The following is a 19,395-nucleotide window of genomic DNA, read 5'->3' as shown; positions in this document are numbered from 1 at the left end:
GGCATGTGTGCAAGGGGCACTGACAAAAATCAGTATTGGATGCCTGTGATCTTCTGGCTATCAGGTGGTGGTGCGTTAAAAACAGGCATAATTATGTCATGGAAATCACTGCATGGGCTCAGGAACATTTTGAGAAATCAACAAAACCGTTGTGCCATCGACAAATGCAGGTTAGAGCTCAATCATGCACAGAAGAAGCCACATGATTCAGAAATGCCTTTGTCTTTTCTGGGCTAAAGCTATTTTAAAATGGACTGAAGGAAAGCTGAAAACTCACAAATCTAAATTGCTCAACAATTACCAAAATATATTGATATATAATACAATTGTTTGTTATAAGGTGAGGTGGATTTACCTGTGTAAGCAATATGTTATCAAACAGGAGTTGTGTTTCTGCCTGATCCTTGGTGATATCTGCGTTTGCGTTCATGCCAAATATCTCTGGCGACGGGTTGAGGGGAAGTGACTTCGTAAATTCTAAGTAGCTGTTGTACTGCAAGAGAAAAAGAAAAAACGGAGGGAGAGGAATGAGGTGAAGTCAGAGAACAGAAACATCCGGAATCATCTCGAGTAATAATACTCCTTGAAAAACAACTCTGCTCCTCAGAATGCTGACATTTATTTTAATGAATATGTAAATGCGAATTCATGAATAAAAGATTTGGGTGGACGGGGTGAAGTACAGGAGAACAATAAGCCAAATAAAATGGTGCATGCTATAGATTGCACTTGTATTAACAAATATATCAACTCTCAGTGACAGTTGCTACCTTCTGTGCCTTGTTATACAAATTCTACCTCCTAATGACTTTTTGAAGGTAGCTCAGCAACGATGTGAATGAATAAAAACCAAAGAGTTTGTCATTTTTTTCTTTTCTTTTTTTGACTTTCTAAAGCAATTACACAGCCTGCAGCTTTGTGTACCTGATGGGTTTGTAACCGATAATTAAAATGTTCCCTAACATGTTTATGTGTATTTGCATACATATGTATGTATGAATGATGTTACGGTGTTTGTTGTCCCCTCTTTTTTCAAAGCCCAGCTGGTTGAGGCAGATGGCCACCCTTTCTTCCTGTTAAAAGCGAGTTGTTCCTCTCCACAGTCGCCTCAGGCATGCTCAGGACGGGAGATTGGACCGAAGAGAAGTTTCGGTGCAATCTGTTGGTTTCCTTAGCTAGGAAAATGTTTTTGAATTGACTCTGTGTGACTGAACTGGATTTATTTTGAAATTAATTAATTGGATTTCATTGGATTATGATTACAATGAATTGAACTCCAATTGGCTTGAATTGGACTATATTATTGAAGTACCTTGAGATGACAGGTGTTGTAATTTGGCGCTGAACTGAACTGAACTGAACTGAACTGAATTGAATTACGCTGCAGTGGTTGGATTTGACAAAGAGGATAAATTGCAACGTTATTCTGAAATACATATGTTAGGCAAAAGTCACTTTTTCCTTGTTACATGTATATTTGATTAGTAATCTTCAAATAAAATGCAAACAATGATGAATTTGCTATTTGCTTGTTTGTATATTCTTTTCATTGTAAATAAAATAAACAGAAATTTTCCTGAGTCCTGGTTTCTGACTTAATCTTACTGATACAACTGCTGGGGAGCTCCAAAACAACAACAGCATTATACAGTAACACCTTGGATGTTCATCTTTTTGTATGTCTCCAGCTTCTTTTTGCAATCTATAACAAAAATTACATAGACAAAGTGAAAAGCAGAGCCCTGACATCTTGCAAGGGAACACTAAGCCACTGGTTCAGATATGTGAATGACACCTGGGTCAAAATTAAAACCCAAGTAGAAGACTTCACTGAACACATTAATTTGGTGGACAGTATCATCAAGGTCACAGAGTAGGACACAAATCTCAGAACTCGGGTATACTGGAAACCCTTTGACTCACACCCAATAGTGAAACAGAGAAGGGCCATCATCAGATCTTGACACCATTAGGGACCCCATTAAAACAGAGAGAATTGAAGAGGAGCAAACACATTACAACAAATCTCTCCAAACCTCTGGATCCCCAAATTGGACTTCTGTTAAGTCAGCAAAGAGATATGTAAGAAAATAAATTACAACATCTTGCAGAGAGGAAAAGTAGAACAGGTGCATAATTTGTGGCATTTTTTATGTGGTTACTGTCTGAAAAATCAAGAAATATTCTTTCCAAACACAATTTCCCAGTGTGTCCTAGTCTTAGGCAAAAACTTGTTCCCCCTAAGGATGAAATACACAAACATAAGCCAAGCAATGCTGCAAGTGCAGTTCAGTGCAGCAGGGAATGGAATTTATAAAGGTGAAACTAAACAAAACCCTCAAGCTCAATGTAAGAGAGCTAAAATCTCACATGAAGATTCAGCATCCACCTGAATCTTAAGGCTAAAGGACATCCTGTGAGGACATTAATGCTCAAATTGAGGACAAAGAAACCAGATGGTTTGAGAGAGGACTGAACCTCTTACAATGTCGCCTTGATATCTCCCAAGATGGTTTCACAAGTAGTCACACCTTCAATCATCTCTCATTGTGGCATGTTAAACAAACAATTCACAGTTAACCAGTATGACCCACAAGTTAACTGGGTGGGTCAGTAACACACGATTTTATAGTGATTTATAGTGAAGCTAGTTGAGTAACTTACATCTCCCTCAGCGGGTGCATAGTAAAGGCCACTGGGATCATATTTATACTCAGGGTCTACGATGACCTTTGAGGTGTAAAAGATTGAGAGGATCGTACGGAGGGTCCGTCTGTCCCAGTCATCTGTCACACGGCCTCCATAGTTACACTCACCAGTCATGTAGCGAATGGCATCAAATGGAACTTCCTGCAGAAAACATGAAATTGACATTTTAAATAATATTGACATAGTGTGAGGTTGTGACCAGTGTGGCATTTTCTTGAGAAACATTTCACTTACAAATTCACTGAGTAACACTCGGTTACAAGCTAAAAATGTCACCTTGAACAAAAAATCTATCCTTAGTATTTTATTTCTGTCACTTTTTCTCAGATGCAGCAGGAGGACCAGGAGTGGTGGAGTGTTTGTGGGAAAATGTCAAGAGAGGTTCTGAATATGGCTTAAGACAGTGAACACTTGAGCAAAGCAGAACCCAATTGTGAATGCCAGTTTCTATTACAGGCATAGCTGTTGAACATAACATATACAGAGAAGAGGAGCATGGATGTAAATCTGCATGTGACAATGTATACTCTTATGAACCGAGATAAATCAGTTCACAGGAGTGTATACCCTGTAGAAAGCATGTATGCCAGAACAAGGCTCTTACAGCATGCAATGCACATTGTATGTAATTTGTTCAGTTATCGGTTTCTGTGTTGGTTTACATTTGATCTGATCTTTCAATGTGAATTGCAAAGTGCAGCTACCTGGTACTGCTCTAGGAACATGTGTAGCTGCTGCACAGAGATCCTGAGGTCAGTTTCATTGAACTCATATGGAATGTTCCAGCCCAAAGGTCCAAACTTCCTCCTCTCCTGGATTAGGGCGTGGAAGAAACACAGGCCATACAGGAGCTTCTTGAAAACAGCCTGGGAGGTGAATAAACACAGATGGAAGGCAAGTTTCAAGACAAATATAAGTGTTTATTTAGTACTCCAACAGCAAAAGCAAAGTAGACATTTGATATGCACAGCAGGCAACCAAGGCAAACACTCAAACATGCAGGGGAATTTACTGGCTTGCTAGAGCTGTCGAAAAACTCTGGATCAGAGATGGGGTCCATTAAGAAGGAGCGTGCAATGTTGGCACGGAGCCCCTTCGGAGCCTCGTTGGTCATCTTCACACCATTCTGGAGCACCGTCACGGGAAAAGTGGGAGACGGGTAGCTAGTCAGCCACAGTCTGAAGTCTGGGTGGGTGGTATCTGGACTCAGCCCCTGTTCTCAGTCACAAAGCACGGGTCATTGCATGAATATATGTAAAGATCTACATTAACAGTGTTCTCACTGGGTACAAAAGCTGTGTGAAGAAACCGTGTTCTGACCTCACAAACTCTCTCCAGTGTTGACATCCATGAGGTGGCCAAGTGGCAGTTCTGCAGAACCACCCATGTGCCCTCTGCAATGGCTGTCTGAATCATTTGCATAGCAATCGGACCCTGGCCTTGTCCCAGAGAGAGCGAGGTCAGCTTGTTGCCTGTAAAGCCCTGAGGGGTAATAGCAGAAATGCACGCACACACTGCATTACTTAACTGTATTTTGCACTGAGCTATGCCCAAATTTTTCAGCGCTTGTGAGTGTTTTGTGGGAGCCTGGTCAGTTTAGAGGATTCAATATATCCTTTCATTTAGAGTTTGTGCAAGCAGCCGACTTCAAAGCTGCCGAATTCTCCAGATGTCTCTGTACCTTTTCATCTCCAAACTTGAGCAGAGCTGCCATGGGGTCTGAGCCAGGGGAGAGGATGAAGATCAGAGGAGCACAGCAGTGGCTGTCAACAAAGGCCTTACTTAGGTTGAAGGGTGGTGTTTCGATGAAGGGACGCCCTAAACTGTTTGAAACAAACTCCTGCACCATGGGAATAATCTGGAGGGCAAATCAACAGAATAATCAGTGCCCGCTCATTTAAAAAAGTCTAAGTAAACTGACATGACTCCCTCTTTCAACGGACCTTGTCTGGTCTGAGACAACGAACCACCAGCATCTTCTGAAACTGGCTCAGCCTCTCCTGCCATTCATCAGGGAACAGAGTCTGATGGGGGTTCTGTAAATATGCATGAAACAAACTTTAGCCTCAGCAGGGAACATGTGGATGCTTCTAAATATCATAGCTGTCATATTTCCAGGAAGAATGTACCACAAATATATTCACTTTTTTTTTCCAACATCTTCTGTTGCGTAAATTCAAATAGTAGTGACAGGTCAAGACAACATCCAAGTAAAGTAGAGGAGTTGTAGGGCACACACCCAGGTGATTAAAGGGCATATCTTGCTTTTGTTTGGAATGAGGGAAAGCAAGGTTATTTATCAAGGTTACCATAAAGATAAATTCTACTGAAGGATTTATTTTTGGGGGAAACTTAAGTGGAAAGAGGAAACATTAAGTAGAAAGTAGAATTTGTGAATGTGTAAGGAAACATTTTGGAAGATAGCTTAGCTAAAAAGAAACAGCTATGGGAAGGGAATAAGTGGAAGGACACAGAGGTAGGAAAAAAGAAGAAAAATAAACACTAGATACTGCTTCTCCGCTATATGTTTGATTAATTTGTGGAACAAGTGAACCAGTGGAAGCAAGCAATGGTAACGGAAACTTTTGGAATTATTGCCCCCAGGCTGTTTGTGGAGTTACTTCTGGCTATGTGTGTTGGCAGGTGCTTGAGACAGATACACCTATTTAAGATCTCCAGGGGATTCTCCATGAGAACAGCAGTGTGTTGGTGTGTGTGAGTCTGAGAACCAGACTACCTGATTGAACAGCTGTTCTTGCGTCAAGACTGAATAAATGTGAATTCTACATCTGGAACAAACTAGATCTAATTAGACAGAAGCGCTGTGGCTGATTGTGCTGATTATAAATCAAAGATAGTGTGTATATGTATGTGCATGTGTGTGAATGGCAAATAGACAAAAGCATTGCACACACTTTTGTGTGCACCACATATTGATTTAACAGCTGTTCTTGTATCTAAATTGCATAGATGGGATTTGCACAACAGAAATGGAATGGATTTAATTAAATAAAACTTCAATAAACTTTATAATTCCAAGATAGTTGACTATCTTCTCTGTTTCTCTACTGTACCTGACAAGTAATCATTTCCCCTTGCACTATCTTCTATACATCTATCCTATATCTAAGCAGCATTTAGATTATAATCAAAGTCAAATCAAATAAATAAACTCAGCTATTTGACATAAAGCATGAAAATAAAAAAGAAAACTCCTTATGAGATAACAGAATCAGAAAATAGTTAAAAGAGGCTATTAAAAGGAATAAAAAAACTCAATTTAACAGAAAAATATTCTTTTAACCATAACAAAGATAGCTTTATAATGAATCATACAAGATGATAACACTATAATAAAAACACTCCAGCTATTAATGTGGGTATAATAATCGTTTCACATTCTGTGACAGAAATACAGTATACAATATACGTCTCCAGCATGAAATTAGTAGTTTACATCTAGATAATATAAAAGATAATATGTGAAATAAAAGCCTGTTTCCAACTGAATTTGGAAGCAGGTTTAACCCAGTGTATGTCTCTGTGAAGAAGTGGTGGTGGATTCAGCCGTAAGGCTGCTCACACTGAAGGTGGAGTGTCCATCAGTGTTGGGAGCTCCCACTGAGCTGCCCTTCTCAGCTTCATGATGGGCAAGCTCACCTGTGACTCTTGTGCCAAACCCCACAGCAACACTCACTAAAACTGTTTTGCATAGTTCTGTCTGTATCATACGTCTTTTTCAAGCTTTTACAAGCAAATCAACAAAGACACAACGTTTGCTGCAGTCTTACATAACAAGCAGTTTAAACTTTGCTTCACCACATTTGGTAGTCCAACAGTATAAACAGCGTAGATTAACACCAGCACTTTCATCTGTTTCTTGAACAACTATTCTATGAAGTACTGCTGAAGGGGAAAAAAAGCAATAATGTTCATTTTCAGTTTCCACCAATCTCATATCTTTATAAATGCAAAGATGTCTTAAGTAAACGTCAGTTTGCTTTTTCTGTCTGTAATCTAACTAGACACACTTTGAAAATTCAGCTATAGAAAGTGTGCTGCTTTTGAACTTTGAGGCACAGTCATGAGATGTCAAATCAAAGCAGCGCACAGTACCCAATGTGGCACTGCTCTGAGTTTTACTCTTATTCTACATGTAAACATTTGCTGGAACCAAGAAGCTGCGTGTGCATACGGTCCCAGTATACCACCATAAGTAGTACTTGGGACATAGCTTTCAAAAGCTCTGAATATTTTACATTTATTATGCAGACAATGGTCAGTTGGTTCCCCTAGCCATCATTCTTGGGGTACCTACGTAGCCTAAGTAGATTTGGTCTAACACTTTGGCCGCTCAAAAGTGACTCAGTTTGAACAATTAAAATGTTATTCATGACCACATTTCTTGCCAAAATATATTTAATCAATTCCTATTCATTCATATGAACAGTAATCTGAGAGCAAACTGACACATATTCTTTTCTGTCTGGTCCTTTTTAATAATTCTATTCTATTCATTCTGACTTTAAAGATGTGGACATTAAACCATATTGTCTGCTGTCACGTATTTCTCTGACACACTATATATACAGCAATTGCAACAAGATGAAAGATGAAACTCACTGGGCTATCGTACACCTGTTTCCACTCATTTCTGAGTTCTGTCATACCACGACGGAAATCTTTGAAACTTTCCATTTCATCCAAACGGCATATCTCATCCCAAGACTTCTTGGGGAGCCAGGTGCAGGGATTGGTATGGGGGTTATCCAGACCCACACCACCAGTTAGAAGGAAGTGCCACTCCCCTTCATCTACCTAAAACAGTATTCAGTATCATGCACTTTTTAGATTGTGAACACAGCAGCCAAATGACCAGTATTTGTGAGTAAGTGGATTAATGATTGACAATTTATGGGATTATCTTTGTGTTGCAGCTTTCCTCAAATTGAGTATACAAGATACAAGTTTTCTGAATTACAGCAATCAATAAAAAGACAAACTCCAATAACTGACAATAACCATCTTGTTTGTCTTGCTAATCACTCACTAATACATCCAAAAACTATGTTGGATGTGTTCTCAGACGTCTGTTATTTGTCTAGCAAATCTGTGATGATTTGTGTATATGCTTACCAGCTTTCTGTGCATGAGAAGATTGACACTGAGGCAGAAGGAGAAGAGCAACTTATCCTTCTCAAACAGTGAGCGACACACATTGAGATAGAGCATGTAGGTAAAGTGGTCTTGAAGGATCTGTAGTCTGAGGGAGAAACATATGCCACAGCTTTAATAATCTTGCTCAGTGGAGCGTAAATTCAAACCAAACAACTCACAAACTCATCCCCTCTCAAGCACATTTACTGGTAATAAACTCAATTTTTAACATTTTATAAGGGATTCTTTGAGTGGAGAAAAACCATAAAGCTGTTTCTTGAGAGCCTTAAAGTAAGAGACTCATAGGAACTTGTATTTGTCTGGCACATAAGCCAGGCCTGCTTACCTCTGTTCCAAGTCATCACTCTTTTCTGAGCTGTCAATGGAGCTGACGAAGAGGTTAATAAACCAGGTGAGGGAGTATTGGTACATCGGTTCAATGTTAGCCAGGTCAGCAATACAGAAGAACAAGATGGAAGAATGCACTGCAATGGGTGTGTAACCCATGCGGGTCTTATCAATCTTCTGCTCTGTCTCTTCGGCCACAGCCTGCTTCTCTGTGATTTCATTGGCTAGCACCTTGGAGCAAGAGAGAATTTTGACGGCCGTCTCATCCTCCAGAATGTTGCCCTCAGAGGAGGAGAGCACCTCTAAGATTTTGTCCTCAATCTCCTTCAGTTGCCTGACAAAAATCCAAGTCAAATTAACCAGATCTGCTTTTCTAACTGTGAGGAAGGCCTTTATATTTTTTCCTTTTTGTTTTTTGATAAGTTCAGCATATTAGACATAGATCTGATCTGCTCTTCTATACCTTTTGTTTTCTGCTCCCTGTAGAATGAGAGCCTGTTTCTCTTCTTCCAGATCAGGTCTCTCCTGGGCCACCACAATGCCCAGCAGCTGATCCTGAATGCCCTCTGGGGTGATCATGAAGTTAAGCAAGGTCACCTGCATCACAAGAGATACACACACTTACATACAGCTTACAAACATGAACATGTACAAAGAAGCCTGCACATGTCCAACTGAAAGTTTTCATACTCTTGTAGCAGATAGCAAAACTGATCCTTCAAAAATGTCTTTGAAATGTTCTCTATCTGGGGCAAAAAACTGTCCAACATACATCTTTAATCAAAAACACACTTAAGATTTTGGTGCATACGATTACATTTTTCTGGGGTCTTTATACATACTATATTTAAAATATAAATGACCTGGCTTTGATTATTTATTTAGTAGTGCCAAAAGATTAAAAATGTGTTTTAACCTATCGAGGCTAAGGCCTCTTAACTTCCTGTTATAGTTTATGACTGATTTGATGCTTATTTGTGCCAACATAAAAGGATCTGTTTGACAACCCTTGAAGAAGCTTACTGTAGATCTGAGAAAAAGGAAAGTAGATCAACTTAAGGAGGATAGACTCTTTAGTTCATTTCTAAGAAAAACTGCAGATTCCAAGATCAGCAGTTCAAAAACTGGATGAAAGTATAAATCATTGTAGGGGTAACCACTTCATCAAGTTGGGGAAGAAGATTCAAACTTTGCTTCTGCTTAGAAAAAATGGTCAGGATGGTCAGAAATAACCTAAGAGCCACCGAGCTCCAAAGTCTGCTATAGAAGTGCTCAAATACTGTCCACAATTCATTGAGTTTTACATTGCCATGGACAGCGAGGCTGCTGTCAAAAAAAGAGACTAAAAGCTTGACTAAAAGTTTGCAGATGACCAGATGGACAAAGCCTTCTGGAAAAAAGTTTTGTGGTCAAATGAGTCAATGATTAACATGTCTGGCCACAAAAAACAGAGGAGTAAAGATGAGACATTCAACCCCAAGCGCACTGTACCAAATGGTAATTCAGCCCACTTAGAATAGAATAGAAAAATACTATATTCCTTATTCATTTGCACAAATAAAAGAAAAAAAAAGAAAAAATTGTGTAAGCCCGATCAAAACTTGACTTGTTTTCTAAAAATGCGTGTAAGCATGTTAGTCAAATCAAAATTGTACAACATTTATCTTTTTAAAACTGGGCTAACAAACCCCTCTAGCATGTATAGACTAAAATTGGCCTTGGCCCTCCACACGTGCTCCAAAGTTCTTTTTGCCTTTTTTTAAAAAGAAAACGGTAAAGCACAAAAGGCTAATAATACAGCCAATATTAATACATTCCCAACGAAGCTGCTCTCATTTGAATATTTTAATGTTTTTTTTTGTAAGGCTGCTAAATGTGTCAGAGGATGTGACTAAAAATCAGCCCATCATGACTATGTGTCAACTCACTGTTGCTTAGAACATTTTCGCAGACTGTTTCAATTGAAATCCTGATTTTATAACTGCAGAATGATCAATTTAAACTTAATTTAAACACAACATCTGTGCAGGGAATTTGGCTGTGATTGCATGTCTGATAATCTCCCGCAGAGAAAGTTAGAGTCTGAAGCACGCGTAATGTTTTCTCACACAGTCCACAGTGTTGCAGCATTGACCAAACTTTTGATTCCCTTCCTATGTGTGTCTACTTGAATAGGGACAGTGGTCATCTTGAGATTATTGAGCAAACGATTGATACCTCCAACTGAACAATGATAACAAGCACACATTAAAACTGTTTGGGTAATGGATGAAGCAGGTTACTCTACAAATCCTGCCAAGAGGAGTGGTAAAATAGCAAATTGTTAACCTGCTAGAAGCCTCTTAATGTATACCTAAAGTATTTGGTTGAGGTGCCCTTTGCTTAGGGACATTCAACCACACATTATGTGTTTTTTTTTGTTTTTTTTTAGCATACATGTGTCATTTTTACACTGTGGTAATTTAAGAAAACCAATAGTTTGATGCTTAATAGTCATTCTGCCCGTGAAAAAAAAACAGTTTAAAGAAATAATTGAAAGCCTCATTTTGAGATAACAGTCATATTTGTTACAAGTGTATGTGAAAACGTGACTGCAACTGCACACATCTTGGCTCACTCTTTCTTTCTGTCATCAAAGTCAAGTTCAGTACCCAATAACCTCCTTACCAATTAATTCCGAATACAACACTTTGAAAAAGGCAGGTAAGAGTTTCTTTTTGTTCCTTGCCTCTCTGTGAAAAGGTGTTATAGCTCAAAGTGATGGAGTGTGTGTTACCACAGGCACAGTCATCCGGCTTTGCACTTACCTAGAGGTTAAAAGCCAATATCTAGTATCTGCATTCTGCCCTAATAAACGAGTGCACTTCTCTGGAGCAAAATTCCATTTCTATTGATGCAGTCAGACCAACTCTGCTGGTGGTAAAGACTCAGTGCACACATAAATCTCAAGTTTGTCCTGTTCACTCATACGCCTCCCTTCTTCTTCTTCTCCCTTAGGTCCTGCTGCTTCTTGAGGGCTGGTTTTCTAGTTGCTCACTCTCATGTACTTGGAGCTACTGCATTTCTAATGGGATTTAATGAGAATAATGGAACCCTCATAGTGCACTGTACAGTAAGCCCAAAAAAACAAAAAGATTTCAGCAAAAGCAAGAAAAAAAAAAGAACTGAGCAAGTTGTGAAAAATGAGCTGAATCAATCTAATAGCTGGCCATAAAGAGCCTAGCTCCTGCAAATAGATGCTTGAAATGTGATCTTCGGTAATGCTTTCCAACCCCTTGCCTCTCTGTAATGCAATTTCCTTTAATGCCCCTTTTCTTGTAATACTTTTTTTTATTGGGGAGGGTGGGAAACAATGATTCACTGTGCTGCTAAGGTAAATATGTGCTGTCATTTGAGTGATATGATGCAATAACTAAGAGTTAAGTAGTAAACATAATGCTGATTTTTAAACAGAGGAAAATAGATTAAAAACAACTCAACATTAAAGCAAAAATTCAAAGAAAAGCATCAAACCCAAAACCCAAATTATGTGAGTGACATATTTTTGAATGAATTTAGACGAATAATTCTTCCTCACTAAAGCAGCCTACAACAATGTATAGTTAGCATAGTGCAAAAAGAAAATGCATGGCCTCACTTGACATCTCAAGGGTGAGATAGCTCAATGAAATTACATTGTTTTTTACTACCAACTGGGTAGTAAATTGTAAATGCAGAAAAATCTGCTTTGGGTACCACCAGCATCTATATTTTTAATCTCTCCTGCTATGTTGGCAGAAGCTTTGTTGTGGAAGATGTAACTGCAGGATTGAAGGGTACCAGCCCCATCTGCCTACCAAGGGGTGGGTAGAGAAAGCATGGAGAGCTGCACAAGGCTCATTACAGCAACACTGACACCTGCTGCAAACAACACTGGTGTGTGGCTGCTGTCAGGAGATGCTGTGCTGTACTTTTATGACTAAAGGCGTGTGAGTTTAGGATTGTATGGGAATGTTTGTGTGAAGTGGGATTGCATCAATGGTAATAACTGGAATTTTTAAAAAACATTTCTGATTCCGTATGCGCTCAATGTCTGTGGAGCAGCGAGGGATTTTTCTTCTACCTTAACAGAGGTCTCAGGCAGGTAGTGGGGGTTCCGTAGCTTTGTAGTGATGTAGAAACGGAAATCAGGAGCATACTCAATGGTCGAGTCTCCAAGACGGATACACACTGCTCCACCCTGTTTAAAGGTCTGTCTGAGCAGCAGAGGCTCCAGGATGGGGTCCAGCTCTTCACCAACATTTTCCAGCAGTACTGAAAGAAAAGATTCAAATAAGTGTATTCTAACCAAACTGTCAAGAGAAACCTGTCTCTTACAGACATCTTTAAAAACAATCTTACTTCGGAGCTGTCAGATTGTCTGCTGTTGACAAACACTGCTCACCTCAACAGCTGAGCCATTGCACAATTGGAAATTGCTACATAGTGTGCAGCCAGACGGCAAGTCGAGGTAAATTGTTTTTGCACAGCACCTGAGTGTTATCATTGCATTGACTTCCAAACTCCTTCAGAGGAGATTTGAGGGCTATGCCACATCCCTTTCACACTCCAGGGTTAAAAAAGGCAACCATGCCCGCGGTCCACTGGATTCTTGAATCAGCAACAGCCTTTCAACTACAATTAGTCTAGATATATTGCTGCTGTAAAACAGGACCTGAAATACCAACTATCATTATCATTTGTTGTGTTTGATTAGTTTTTCTCATTCAACATTTCTTTCACTTTATGGTGTTGTGTCAATTTTACTGCCTTTAGAAAGCAGTATGCATCTCACTTGAAAAGAGTTCTTTAAATATAGTAATTCATATAGTCACATAGTAAATCATATTACTGGAGCAGCAAGAGAAATAACTCTTAAGCCTTGTTTACTGCATAATATTGGTACTGGAATAACCTTTAAAGCCTGGCACAGGTACAACAGTAAAATATTTCAAAGTTGCAAGGTGAATTAAACTTAAACCCTCTTTCATCTTTTGGATAGTCCATAACATTGACCTTCCACAGAATCAAAAGAAATTCCATGGTCAGGAGGATACACAAGCAAGATCAAGAAATCAGTGAAGCACACAGAACATTACAAGTTACAAATGCCTTACCCCCATAACATCGCTTTGAATGGGATTTCACATTAAGTATGATAATGCTGTTTTCATGTTAGGAACATTTGCTTATCTATTATTGATATTATGCCATCAGGAGTTTATTCAGTTTTTTTTACTCTTTTCCTCATAAAATAGTTTACCAAAGACTCTTTCCAGATTGTTTTGGAGCAAAGACCCATTGATATTGCTAACATTCCAGTGAATTAGATGGTGCTTTGTATTGAGGTTTTGTAGAAAAACAACTGTTAAATCATGCTAGAAGAAATAAGCACATCATTTGGATTATAGATTGCAAAACAAACTACTGGAAAGTGTGAAATAAGAAAACAGGCTATGAGGAGTGAAACTAAACCCCCAAGGGGCTGCTTCACAACCTGCAAGGACAAGCAACTCTGAACTATTGCCTTGTCGTCTGCTGGTAAGCAAAGACCCAATGTCTGGTCTTTTTAATGCTCTTTATTGCTCTCTCCGTTTGAAACTCTAAATTCCCTCTTAATGTTCCTTCTCATGTCCACTCAGTGCTGGCTCTTGAATTATTCTGCCAGAACACAGTTTTTGTTTTTTCAAATGTTGTGTTTTGTGAGTTGACTTGAGAAGTTTAATCTGAAAGCATCTTGTAGACCAAAGGTTGCATCCACACAGTAAAACAGGAGATTGAAGGACAGCAAGGCTATAAAACGAGACACACTATAAAAAGACACTTAAAAAATGGTGAAATTTGCCTCAAGATTTCAGAAAGAACCCACTACTGGGAAGGAAAAATGGTGATTACACAAAAAATTATTGATTTCTTCTCAGCTTTTATACTGTTTGCAGCCATTTGACACATTCTACTGGTACAGGGGGCCTGAATAAAAGCTAATCAGAAAGCCTTACTCAATAGTATTATTGGAGAACACAGAACAAAGAAGGGCAGCGTTCTCTGTACAGCAACTATTAGTCCCTGTGGTAAAGAGGGACCTCCTTGGGCAATAATAGGAACTGCAACAAGATGGGTGAGGCACACACTGATAAAACAGCTATAGCAAAAGGATAAATCTACAAAAATACTTACCAGGGGTACCAAACTGGATACAGTTCTCCAGAGTGCGTACAAAGTCAGCATCACTCAGTTTGATAATATGCAGGCTGTTGGCTTTCTCCATGTTTTTCACCCACCTGTTGGCCTGGCCTTGGGGATCAATCATCAGAGGCCATCGTCTGGCATTTCTGCAAATACACACACACACAAAGTGCTGGGTGATCAAATGGTGCTGTCTAATCAGAGTGAAAGATTTGTAACTGTTAACTGTGAGACATCCAAACAGCAGGGGGAAGGCTGCAGGACAAGAATTGAGATGCAGAGATTCACTCAGTGGTGGACATTGACACTGAGCACAGTTAGACAGCTTACAACTGGACATGTCAGTGATTAAAAACAATGACAATTGACATGTTACTTTTGAATCAATTGAAAAATTGAACCAAATAAGTTAAGACATCCATCTTTACCACATTAATGTCCTAAAGCATAACGAGGTAAGAAAGCCCATCTTCAGTACTCACGATATTATGATGCCATTGTCTATAGAGAAGCTGTCTGATGGTAGGCCAGCGATGGTCCATGCACGGATCTTTACTGGTTCACCCAGAGAGTTCATTAGAGACATGTTAGCTGAGCATGGGATCTCTTTGCTCTTACAAAGATTCATCCACTTTTCTGTCTGATCCTGGAGAGGGTCAAACAGAGCTAATGACTTTCTTTTTACTTTCCGACATATACAGTACAATGCTAGTAAATATCCAAGGTGTACACAAAAATCTACATATTTAAACAGACATATAAAAAGAAACACAAACAAACTTCATTTGCACACAGTCCAGAGTGAGGGATTTTTCTTCGGGTCACACACATGTTTAAAATGAGCTAATTCTGTTTCCTCTACATAGTTTTCTGGCATCATACAAACGAGGTCTGAAATAAAACACGGCTTTTATATGGTAGTTTGATCTTGGAGACATGTGAGGCTCATAAAGAGGAAAACTCCAAGAGCTGTGGGACCTCCAAAGAGATTTCCATGAGTTGTCTTTACCTGTCTGTAGCTGGAGGTGAAGGCCCCCAGGTAAGCCACTATGCCTGCTGAGATCAGGATGTCACCAGTCAGATTATTGTAGAGCTGTCCAAGATTTAAAGCCATTTCACTCCAGCGTGTCTTCTCTCCACCCAAGCCTCCAATCAGCTGCTCAGCTCGCTCCAGTTTCTTACTGCACAGATCCACCTTTAGGGCATTTAAAGAGTTAAAATGTATTGCAACTTTTGTGGTTTTCATAAGTCAACATACTGACTCAAAAAAGTGTTCACCAGATTAAAGCTAGATATTTCTGTTTCAAACTTGGCTTGGCTGCTTGGTCTCAAAATATTAATGCCATCTACTTCTTGAATGCCTCAAATACATTAAAAAGTAAGTTTAAAAACAAGTTAAAAAGAAAAAAAACTTTGTTCATACACAAGAGACACATCTATTACAAACCTGATTTTCCAACTCAGCCTTCTTGTTTTTATTTGCTTCCAATGTCTCCTGAAGCTTTGCAAATTTATCTTGAACTTCTTTGAGGGCAGCCTGCTTTATCTGCAGGGCCCCCATGGCTACCTTCAGCTCCTGCTCAGCCTGTTGAAGTTTCTGCTTTTTTGGAGCCACAACCTTGGCTGCTCTGGAGGATGTTCATAAGACAAACAACATCTAAGTTGGATTTTTTGGATAGGTTGGAATCTAAGATTAAACTGTATGATAATGGTGATGAGTTGACATTGTTAATCCACATACAATAGCATATGCCCAGGGTCTCTTGAGACATGGCTCTGTTGCCTGTATGTTGCCTGTATGTAGCTTATCATAGCATTTGCATTTCTGGTACATTTTATAACAAACCCAACTGTGAAAGAGTTGTTACACTTTAAATAGAAAGTCTAAATTGAAGCATTTAATTGTCTCATGAAAAAATATTAGCTCATCTTGAATTTGATGACAGCAACACATCTAAAAAAGTGAGGACAGGATCATATTATCTACTGTGTAGCACCCCCTCTTCTTTTAACAACAGTCCGTAAACATCTTGGAACTGAGAAAACCAGTCACTGGAACTTTGGGAGAGGAATATTGACCCATTCTTGTCTGATATATGATTCTATCTGTTTAACTGCCCTGAGTCTTCTTTGTTGTATTTTTTCATGATGCTCCAAATGTTTTCAGTTGGTGAAAGGTCTGGACAGCAATTAGACCAGTTCAGCACCTCAACTCTTTTACTACAAAGCCATGGTGATGTAAAATATGTAGTATGTAGTTTCGAATTGTCTTGCAGAAATATGCAAGGCCTTATATGAAACAGAGCTCATATTAATGGGGCATATCTTGCTCTAAAACCTGTAAATTTATTTTTAGCTCTGACATGTCTTTCTAGATGTGCACTCTCATACCATCCGAGATGCAGGATTTTGAACTGAGTGCTTATAACAAGCTGGATAGTGCCACTGCTCTTGAGTCTATGTCCATGGATACTTTAAAAAAATAAAAAATTTGGATTTATATGACCATAGAGTAGTTTTACACTTTGTCTCAGTCCATTTTAAATTAGCTTTGGCCAAGAGAATAAAGCAGTCTCTCTGGAACATATTCACATATGGCTTCTTCTTTGCATGATGGAGCTTTATTTCTGGAACTGCTCCTGAGCCCATGCAGTGATTTCAGTGACAGAATCATGCGTGTCTTTAATGAAGTGCTGCCCAAGGGCCTGAAGATCGTGGGGAGTATTGATTTTCAGCTGTGTCCCTTGAGCACAGAGAATCTCCAGATTCTTTTTTATTCATACTATATACTGTAGATGATGGAACATTCAAAGTATTCTCAATTTGAATTAATATTACATACAGTAAACTATAACTTATTTCAGATTGTCGGCAAAACTAATTATGTTGAATCCCTTTAAAAGATTTGGATCTTAGATTTCACTTGATACTGAAACATTTGGTAACTGGCAAATGTGTCATGTTAACCTTAAAATATAGATGAAAAACTTGACCAAGTGTATATGCATCTATTTTCATTACTATGAACAAAGAAGAAGAACGTTACTTACTTCTCATACTTATCCATGGCACAAACCCACTTACACATGCCCTCAGCTGCAGTGGATGCAGTTCTAATCTTCTCTGGTACAAAGTCTGGGTTTGTAATGTACTTATTGCGGATGATGGCGATGTAGTTTGGTGGGATGTTGTCTTTATCATACTCATGAAGGCTCTGGAGGAACTTTAAGTCTCCCAGAAGCTTTTTGGCCGGGCCCCAAAAGTCCTCCACTTTTTTACCAGAGCCTGAGGGGTCTGGCACACGATCTGGCTTGACACCTTTGAGAATGCAGATTGCCTCCATAACCAACTTGACAGCTGTGGGTGGGCTTTTCATGGATTTTACCACTGTGATATCCTGTAGATAGAACATTATTCAGCATTCTACTCCAGTGCAGCTGGCTTTTGAGCCAAGTGTAAAGACACTGTCTCACATGAAGAACATATTTGTGGTTTTACCTGATTGGTTAGAGTATTCAGCGCAGCCAGGGCTGATTCCAGGATAGGTGAGGCTTCAGCCAAGTCAGCATCACACTCATCCTTGATGGCCTTGGCAGCTGTGGCTTGTTTATTGGCAACGGCTTCATCCACTTTCACGACCTTCTCTATCTCAGCCACCTCCTGAGATTCATGTTCAATGACCACCATCATCTCATCTACTTCTTTGCTGGCCACAACCAGCTGTGGCTGTAGAGCCTCTAATTCAACTTGCATAGTAGCCACCTGTTCTGCTGCTGAATTTAACTTTTCAAGACCAACCTCATAGCGACGTTTTAGTTTCATCACCTCCCTGGGCAAAGGAAAAATAGAAGCAAACTAAATTATTTCAAATTGACACTGCTTTTGAAGCCTCTGATCCTGATTCTAAAATTAGTCAATCAAAGTTCCAATCATTTTTACCAAATATCTAAAAGTAACACATTAAGTAACCAAATCTATTTTTTTTTTACATGAATGGACACTGAATGGATAAATAAACAATATCATGATCTTACTTTCTTTTTGTTTTCAGCAAGGCTTTGAAGGTGGAAATAAGCTCCAGATATGAGGTTGGGGTGACATAGTTGTGGCGTTGCAATTCAGACAAAAAACGCGCTGACAGATCAATGGTTGAGGTGTGGAAGATTTTGCACATGTTGATGCAGCCTTCTCGGGCATGATCTGTCATCTCAACGTCCTCTAGGAATCGGCAGGCCACTGCTTGCAGGGCATCCTCGGGCCAGGTCTTTTAAAGAAGGGAATATGCTGTAATTTCACTTTATTCCTCAACAAATAGCATATTGCACTCCCATCTATGATTTATTGGGGATGTATGAAGTGAACCAAACATACACTTAATGCTCTCTTTGTTTAGTGATTAACTACTACTTCCACACTTTAATGGGAAATAAATAACAAATAAGCATAACCCAAAGGATATGTTGCTGATGTCCTTATGTGCACAACACCATTGATTCTCTGTCTGTACTCCGACAGGTCAAGGCTGCTCATTAGTGGCACAACAGGGACCTACCCAATATACATAGACCCACCTGAAACCAGTTAATGGTGCAGCAGTTAATGAGAGCGGGGAATCGTCTCAAGCGATTCCTGAAGGCATCTCCAATGGGACTCATTGCCAGCACCACATGCAGCTGTGTGCGACAGCGCTCTAAAAACATGTTGAAAAGGGACAAGGGGCTGCCGTCTGTTTGTTTGTCGCGTTCACGCTGCCGATCCAGCACACGCATTCGCTCACAGATTTCCTGCTTCTCATCAACTGCAAACAGGTTAGGCACCTGTAAATAACACAATTATTACACAAATGTATCAAAAGTACCATTCATCTCAAACTACCCATACTTTCATCTTTTTAAAAATCCATTCATTCACTGACTAATCTTCCCTAGACTTGTGAAATAATTATTTCAAGTCACTCATCCACACCATTGCAGGCAT

At 39.4% G+C, this 19,395-nt stretch overlaps 2 protein-coding genes across 2 annotated transcripts in view; both read right to left on the bottom strand.

The window, feature by feature from the left end:
* Nucleotides 1-19,395, bottom strand: part of esyt3 (extended synaptotagmin-like protein 3) — a 148,956-nt gene that overhangs the window by 42,960 nt on the left and 86,601 nt on the right. The gene's annotated exons all lie outside the window — the stretch shown is intronic.
* Nucleotides 1-19,395, bottom strand: part of dnah7 (dynein, axonemal, heavy chain 7) — a 98,524-nt gene that overhangs the window by 10,275 nt on the left and 68,854 nt on the right. Inside the window, exons 40-59 of the mRNA XM_072397643.1 lie at nt 18,990-19,235; nt 18,453-18,682; nt 17,917-18,247; nt 17,469-17,815; nt 15,866-16,046; nt 15,428-15,613; nt 14,901-15,064; nt 14,410-14,564; nt 12,317-12,507; nt 8,678-8,811; nt 8,213-8,548; nt 7,846-7,972; nt 7,333-7,527; nt 4,653-4,745; nt 4,391-4,567; nt 4,030-4,191; nt 3,722-3,922; nt 3,414-3,575; nt 2,665-2,850; nt 356-493 (exon numbers count right to left, since the gene is read on the bottom strand). Coding sequence (XP_072253744.1) covers nt 356-493; nt 2,665-2,850; nt 3,414-3,575; nt 3,722-3,922; nt 4,030-4,191; nt 4,391-4,567; nt 4,653-4,745; nt 7,333-7,527; nt 7,846-7,972; nt 8,213-8,548; nt 8,678-8,811; nt 12,317-12,507; nt 14,410-14,564; nt 14,901-15,064; nt 15,428-15,613; nt 15,866-16,046; nt 17,469-17,815; nt 17,917-18,247; nt 18,453-18,682; nt 18,990-19,235 — 3,942 coding nt within the window. The remainder of the gene's footprint in view (nt 1-355; nt 494-2,664; nt 2,851-3,413; nt 3,576-3,721; nt 3,923-4,029; nt 4,192-4,390; nt 4,568-4,652; nt 4,746-7,332; nt 7,528-7,845; nt 7,973-8,212; nt 8,549-8,677; nt 8,812-12,316; nt 12,508-14,409; nt 14,565-14,900; nt 15,065-15,427; nt 15,614-15,865; nt 16,047-17,468; nt 17,816-17,916; nt 18,248-18,452; nt 18,683-18,989; nt 19,236-19,395) is intronic.

The sequence above is a fragment of the Leuresthes tenuis genome, unplaced genomic scaffold (genome assembly GCF_036924035.1).
Source record: "Leuresthes tenuis unplaced genomic scaffold, fLeuTen1.0.hap1 SCAF_12, whole genome shotgun sequence".
Taxonomy (NCBI): Eukaryota; Metazoa; Chordata; class Actinopteri; order Atheriniformes; family Atherinopsidae; genus Leuresthes; species Leuresthes tenuis.
This window is presented reverse-complemented; position numbering and strand designations above follow the sequence as displayed.